Source organism: Gekko japonicus, unplaced genomic scaffold (genome assembly GCF_001447785.1).
Source record: "Gekko japonicus isolate JY-2015 unplaced genomic scaffold, Gekko_japonicus_V1.1 scaffold2349, whole genome shotgun sequence".
Classification (NCBI taxonomy): domain Eukaryota; kingdom Metazoa; phylum Chordata; class Lepidosauria; order Squamata; family Gekkonidae; genus Gekko; species Gekko japonicus.
Window position 1 is genome coordinate 77,263 of NW_015175435.1, and position 7,826 is coordinate 85,088.

The 7,826-nt window shown below is 43.2% G+C and overlaps 1 protein-coding gene across 1 annotated transcript in view; it reads right to left on the bottom strand.

The window, feature by feature from the left end:
• The window catches only part of LOC107122710 (CUB and sushi domain-containing protein 1-like), a gene marked incomplete at both ends in the record, with an annotated part of 269,905 nt that overhangs the window by 66,829 nt on the left and 195,250 nt on the right, over nucleotides 1-7,826 (bottom strand). The window contains 1 exon segment of the mRNA XM_015425844.1: nucleotides 4,518-4,706. Within this exon segment, the coding sequence (XP_015281330.1) occupies nucleotides 4,518-4,706 (189 nt within the window).

The following is a 7,826-nucleotide window of genomic DNA, read 5'->3' on the forward strand; positions in this document are numbered from 1 at the left end:
GGGGTATAAATCTAATCTCTTCTTCTTCTTCTAAATATTTAATTTAAATATTTTAAAAAATAGAGGGGCTGCTGGAGGTGAACAGGAGCAAGTAGCCAGGCCTAGTTGTCATGCCAGTCATGTGTCATCAAGTCACCCAAAGGGTGCTGCCAGGCTTCAGGTAGCCAACCTTCCGGTGTAGCTTGAAGATCACCTGGTATCACAACTGAACTCCAGACAACAGATCTCTCCCCCCCTGGAGAAAATAACTGCTTTGGAGGGTGGGCTCTATGGCATTCTATTCAGCTGAGGCCTCTCCCTTCCCAAACACTGGCTTCTGTAGACTCCACCACAAAATCTCCAGGAATTTCCCAACCTGGAGCTGGCAACTCTAGTCAGGACAGGCCCCAATGAGTTTTCTCTCAAAGGCCAAAATAAGCCTGGGAAGGGCCTCCTCCCCATACCTTTTACTGACAGAACCAAGCTTAGTTGCTCAGCAACAGCCACTGAAGTGAAAGTGAGCCTAGTAGCAGGAGGAGGTGAAGCCTACTCATCAGGAGAGACAGCTGTTTTGGCAGTTTATTCTGTCAGGGAATAGTGGCCAGGCTGGCAGTTGTCAGACGAAAGGAACAGACCCAGCACCCAGTTAATGGCATGTGAGGGGGTCTGTTTTTTTGTGGTACAGGCACCAAATTTTCAGCATAGCTGCTGGTGCCTCTCCTAAAAAAAACATAAAACCCACACACAAAAAACCCACCCAGGTTTCAGAAAGATTGGGACAGGGAGTCCAAATCTATGGGCCCTCAAAGAAGGTGCCCCATCCTCCATTGATTTAAATGGAAGGGGGAAAGGCATTTAAAAAGAATGTGGTCCCTTTAAATGTCTTGCAACTCACACAACATGTGAGTGAACTCTGAAGATGTTTAAAGGGCTTGCAATCCCTTTAAACATCTTCTCCAAGCCATGAGATCACCCAGAAGGTGTTTAAAGGGACTGCAATCCCTTTAAACACCATTTAACTTCAGTTATCTGGTGGTCCCAGAATATCCCAAACATTTTTGGAATATTTGGGACTCAGCTGAAAAAAAAGCTGAAAAATATGAAGGAGGAAGAGGAGGAGATTGGATTTATACCCCGCCCTTCACTCAGAGTGGTTTACAATCTCCTTCCCTTCCTCTCCCCACAACAGACACTCTGTGAGGTAGGTGGGGCTGAGAGAGCTCTGAGAGAACTGCTCTTGAGAGAACATGTCTGAGAGATCTGTGACTGACCCAAGGTTACACAGCAGCTGCATGTGGAGGAGTGGGGAATCAAACCCGGTTCTCCAGATTAGAGTTTGCTGCTCTTAATCACTATACCAAACTGGTACCAAAAATACATTTTCCAGCTATTTTTTTTCAGCTTGGATATACTGAATGCACACCCCAACATTTATCCTATTGTTGCAGTTAAAATAAAGTAACAAAGTTTAATAAGAAAGAAATAATATGGTACTGAAATATTCTAGGACATTATGACTCGAGAGTCTGGCCCTCTTTTAATAAATACTAATGATCTCTCCTCTGTGCCCTTCTCAATATTTTATAAAGTCAAGTTTGTTGACCTGTAACCAGTATTCTCTGAATAGCTCTCTCTGTAATCTCATACAGATGGCCTGCAAATGTGCAGCCCAAGAATGGGAACTGTATAGAAGCCACGGCAAGGAATTCTATATATTTTATCACACCATTTTAAAAAGATAAAAATTATAAAATGTTGGCAAAACCTTCCACCATTGGTAGACCCCTGGCCTAGAAATCACCCTTTCTTCCTCTCCCTTCCCCAAGTGAATATAGAAACTGGGCATTAGAAAAGAAGCATTATGATGGAAATGCTTCAGCAACCTTAACTGTAGACGTTGCTATTTTCTAAAGATATAATTATTTTGAACATACGGCTGCTTGTAGATTTTTTGCTGTTTCAGCAGCTGAAAGTAACAGTAATAACAATAAATTAATATTTCTTGGAAGGAAGTCAAGTCCTTTATGCAGCAGCAAGAGTGTTATTAGCTGAATCGCCACTTGACGAGACGGGAAATGAAAAATTCCACCTGACCTTAACAGCTTAACCCAAGTCAGAGATGTAGTCAGAGATGTGTTCTTACAAAAATTGAAACTGTTATAGAACATACACAGAAACAAACTACACCATTTTCTAAAATAAAAAACACAGACAAATGAGATTTCAATCACTATTTACAGTGCAATTTCAGGGCTTAATTACAAACTGAACCCAGTGGAATCAGTTTTACTGGTACTTCAGACATAATGAAAGGGCCTCCTTGGAAAAATTCCACAAAGAAGTATAGAAAATGAACAAAGCATGCCTAGTACTAATTAGTTTCAAAGGGGATTTGCTTGTTTTCCTAGAGGATAAAATGGTTTCCTCTAAACCCCAGGGAGGAGGGGGCATCTGTTACATAACATACTGTGGCCATAATCCGAAGGCAGTGAAGACTGGGAGATGTGATTCAGAAAATGCTATTCTTCCTACAAATGTCCTACTGAACTTATACAAGCTCTTCTTAACCTTAGCACACACACAAAACACAACCAGGATAAATAATAGTGATCCATCCAGCCCTGTAGCTGGCAACTTTTTGCTTGGGAAGGCCAATTTTTTGCTCGGGGGCCAGCTATTATGTGTCTGTATGGAGCTACATGCATTCCCCACACACACACACACACACACTGTGCGGGTTTAGATGTGGCTAACTTCAAGCCAGTGTACTTTGGAGCCGTGGAGTGCACAGCTTGGATCCTGTGCCTTGTCCCATGCAATGACTTCCTTGCAAGGCGCCTGGAGGATCGCCCATACTTTTGCAACTTTGCCATCTCGGGTGCCCCTGCCAGTGTCCACTCCAGGCGGCTGCTTAGGAGAGGAGAGAAGTGGAAAGAAAGCAAATAGATGGGGGAGAGAAGTGAACCACAGAAAGAAGGGAAGGAAAGAAAGAAAGGGAAGTCAGGCTGCAAGGGAAGCAGCATGGACTGGGGGGGGGGGAGCAGCTCCCCAGCCTCTCCGCTCTTTCAGTTCTCACACACCTCAACAGAAAGAGAGAGAGAGAGAGAAAGAAAGAAATACAGAAAGAGAGAAAGCCCCCCCCCCAATGCTGACTTCAGGAGAAAGCGAGCCCAGGATCTTCTGTGCTGCTGAAGCAATGTGCTCCGTGCATCACAGAAGCTCCTGGGGTGTGCTTTCTCCTGCAGCCCATTTTAAACTGGACTGCAGGAGAAAGTGAGCCACTCGCCAATGCTGCTGGCAATGGGAGGCCACAGAGCAGTGCCAGCCACGTTGCCGGACCAAGGCTTCCCCCCACCTCCATTCTTGCCCGGCTCCCCTCCCCCACCTCCATCCTCCTCACCAACTGGTGGTCAGGAGCACTCTGATCCCGGCTCTGCTACTTCCCTCACCTGGACCGGCAGGATGGCTGAGCGCAGCAGCTTCAGCGGGAAAGTGGCTTGGTTTTTGGCAACGGCAGTTCCCAGGTCGCTCCACATTGCTGGAAGGTGGGCACTGGGCAGCCAGGAGTTGTCCCCCTCTACAGTTAGTGCAGGTGTGAGGGGAGGGGACCAATGTTCCCTCTAAGCTGTGGAGTCTTGTGAGAAAAAATTCTTCTTTGTGAGCTCCTGGCATTAAAATTGTGGGTGAGCAGTTTGGCTCCTGCATAAATTAGTTTGCTCTGGAGCCCTCCCTCCTGAGCGAAGACAAAAATCTGTGAGCCGGAGGCTAAAAAACTGTGAGCTAGCTCACACTAACTCAGTTTAGAGGGAACACTGGAGGGGACCCACTACCCCTGTGCTGAGAGGGAAATTGGTGCACTGGCTGTCGGAAATTGGTGCACTGGGCCCAGCACACCTAACTCAGCTTACAGGGAACACTGTCGGGGCCTGGAAGTAATGCTAGGGGGCCGGGCCCCATGGGCCCCACATTAGCTATGGGCCTGGATCCATCTCACAGTGCTGTTCTCCAAAATACAAGATCGTGTATATAAAGCAAAAATTAGCTATCTAAATAGTAAGAATATATGCTCAGTGTGCGTTCAAAGTTTTGCTAGCTGTAGAAAGAAAAGCTGCTTTTTAAATTGTACAAATGGTATGCTTCAGCAGTGGTGAGTGTTATAGTGAAAACAGCTAACAAAGCCAAGACTGAAAACATAAGAGTTGTACCTGCCACAAGGCAGGCACTTGCAGCATGGAAGCTTCCTCTGGCCAAAGGACCGTGCTGCCATCAGAGGAAAGTTTCATAAGGTCCAACCAATAGTTATGCTCTGTACACTTGAGCTGTGTCTTCACAGTTGCTATACTTAGAGCATTATATTTTCATATCATACTGTTTCTGTTCTCATGTAAAATGGGAAGCCATAGAAGATTAAGGCAATGTAATGTGATAGCATGCCCACTGTACATACCTGGGTAATTCAGATATCCTCACCCCCTGAAAACTCTGTTTGTAGATGATGTTATTTAAAATTTTCAATTAGCATTTTCTTTTACTCTTACCTTGGCAGAGAGGGGCAGGGAAATCCCACTCATACATGCCATTTGTGCGTCGCCTACAAGTTGCATTGCTGTGGCCAATCATTCTGTATCCAGGCTTACAATAATAACAAACTGTGCTGCCGACTGTACCCCTTGTTTTATTTACAATTCCACCATTCTTCACAGCATGGTTTAAGCTGCAGTAAGGAGCTATATGGGAATAACATAAACAAACTTCAAGAGTCAGCTTGCAAGATGGTGACCTGCTCTCTGTTCTAATCAGATGTTAACATTCAAGCCCCATTTTGGTCATATAGGCAGGAAAGCACTCTTGCACAGGAGACTGACTTTGGGCCTCTCTTGTATGTTTTGAATGAGTATGTAGCTTCTTTCTAATTGCATCATAAATAATGAATGAGACATTTTTAATTCAGATGAGTATTTTGGCCCATGTACTTTTCGTATCTGCACTGAAAAGTAATTTAGGCAAAACCTATTTTTTTTTCGTGTGAAAAGGCTGTTTATACATTTGCAGCAAAGGGATATTGCATATATATTTCCTGTTGCTGAATATAAGCTCTATCCAGCAGCCAAGGCTGCATACCTTCAATCCAGTCAGATCATTACTAAAAAGAAGAAAACCATTACAAAATTGCTAAATAAGGCTGCATCTGCACATAGTTGGCGACAGTTGCGCTATAGTAATCCTTATTTACTTGACTGTAATATCTGCACCAAAAAATCCATTTGTGAATGATCGCTAAAGTATGATGATTTCACCATATTCAACAATGCGTGGATGCAGCCTAGATAAGAAATAGATTTTTATCTGCTGCCCTCAAAAGTAAGGCTTTAGAAACAATGATTTACTGAAAGAAATAATCTTTAATTATTCCATTAATAAACTGGAAGACCAACATTATGTACATATCCACCCCAGAGGAATAACAGGAGAATCTTCTGAGTTACACTGAGCTTCAAAAAGGCACAGAAAACAGTGAAACATCTTTTTGTTTCCCAAACCTGGAGGCAGTGCCCACTTTAATTGCCCCCCCTTTGAGTAAGCCACAAGGTTTAACCGATTAACTGGTGTGACTTCAATTAATATTGCAACTCTAGTACAAAGCTTTATGAACTGATCTGAACTATTCCATCCAGTACAATAGAGAGTCAAAACAAGAATAAAAAGAAGAAAAGTTGACCTCTGAAATTGAAGTTAATGAAGTTTTCAGGACTACATGTACATATGTACAAAGATGGCCTTTTTAGTATGTTTTTGCTACTATATGTTGACATTGTGAGACTTTTCATTTTACCCATTTTCCTTGCTCATGCTCCCCATTAATTTTTTACGACCATGTTATGACATTTTAATGAAGTACACCATTTACACGTAGCTGACACAAAGCCATAGAAACTGTGTAAACATGGCTTGAGGAAACAAAATGGCTTCCAAATAATGTCTCTTCAGTTTGTACAAAGGAAAGCAAAAAAAAATTAATGGAGATTTACACGTAGAGAAATGGAGTTGTGAAATTCAGTAACATCTCTAAGCAAAGCCTTGTATCCTACAATCTGTTCCAGTGATGGAACGGCACTTCCATTGTCAGAAGTGGAAAGGTAATTTCCACTGATTCTCCCTTTCCAAAGCAAGATCCCCACTTTGCACTCTGGTGTTCGTGAAGGTCTGCTGACTTCCACAAACAAACTGGAGACAGGGGCTCCGTGACTCCACTAGGAGGGAGTTGCATGACATTCCCACTCCATGAGCTCTACTTTAGTTCACAGATCTTGAAAAATACAAGCTACTGCTTGGCAAATGGCAGAATTATATTTTGTGTTCACATATAAGGTGGGATCACATGAGGAGTTTGGCCTGACATAACCACCCCTTCTCTCTGGACCAAATGGGCAAGATCAAACACGCACATCTGGTTCCTCTGCCTTGATCGTCCCTACCTTGTGGTAAAACAGCTCCCATGCGGATTAAATGGCCACCAGCAAATTCTGGTGCCTACCTCAGCGAGGCGCTTTCATGGCAGGTTTCCGGGCTTGCCATGGAAACATATGAGAAGTGATCATTCCACTCCATTTCCAGCATGTCCTTTGGGGTTTTTTAACCCCTTTCTGATGTAAGCTTCAGCGCCTCCATAGAACATGGCCAGGAGCATGTATGCACTCGTCTGCTTCTGCGCACACACAGTGGGACTGAGAAAAAAACAACCAACCCAGATGTGGGTCCATGGTTGCAGTGTGTTAGCGATGTGAACAACCAACCACAGGCCTACGGCACTATGATGCCATCTTAGGGGGCGCGGTGTGATTGACACAAAGGATCCCAAACTCAAGCGAGTTATTTAAAGCCGAGAGAATGCCATGGCAACCTACCTGTCTGACCACACCTATAGAAACAGCATATGAGGACAATCAATTTAATGGATTTTAAAACTTTTAAAAATAATTAGTTCATTGAAGTATAAATGTCTTTTGTCTTGTTGATAATGAGAGTCAGCTTGGTGTAGTGGTTAAGTGCGCGGACTCTAATCTGGGAGAACCAGGTTTGATTCCCCACTCCTCCACTTGTACCTGCTGGATGACCTTGGGAAAGCCGTAGTTCTGACAAGAGCTGTTCTCTCAAGGACAGCTCTGGAAAGAGCTCTCTCAGCCCCACCTACCTCACAGGGTGTCTGTTGTGGGGAGGGGAAGGGAAAGGAGTGTGTAAGCCGCTCTGAGACACCTTTGGGCAGTGAAGGGCGGGGGTATAAATCCAATCTCCTCTTCTTCTAAGCAGGAATACTTTTTTTCTTCTGAATTAAGACATCTTCCAATAAATTGAATTTGAGATCAATACTCTTTCATAGCAATACAATTAAGTTCTTTGGTTGACAATTTTAGTTTGTTTTAATGGCAATTCCAGTTCTGAATGTTTCCCTCTCTTTATGAAAAAGTCCCATTTAAATAATAGTCAGCAACTGCAAGCATATAAAGTGAAACTGACTATACACGAGGGCTGTCAAAGCAACACTGTAAACAGCCAGGAGGGGGAACTAAAAAATCCTGTTTATCTCCTTGGCCTCATGTTAACAGCTGAAGAAGCAAATTTCCAAGTGAGAATGCAGCATTCAGACTGGTAATTTTCCTTTAACTTTTCATGAACTCCAATTACCATTCATTAGGGAAATATTGTTTTCTTTGATTAGGGCTGCCATCCTAAGCATACATAGGATGGGGTCTCTACTTTCTAAAGTATGAATTTGAGAATGTGTATTTCCCCACTTAAAAAAAATCCAAATTATGCATAAAACACAGATCACAAATAAAATTATTCAA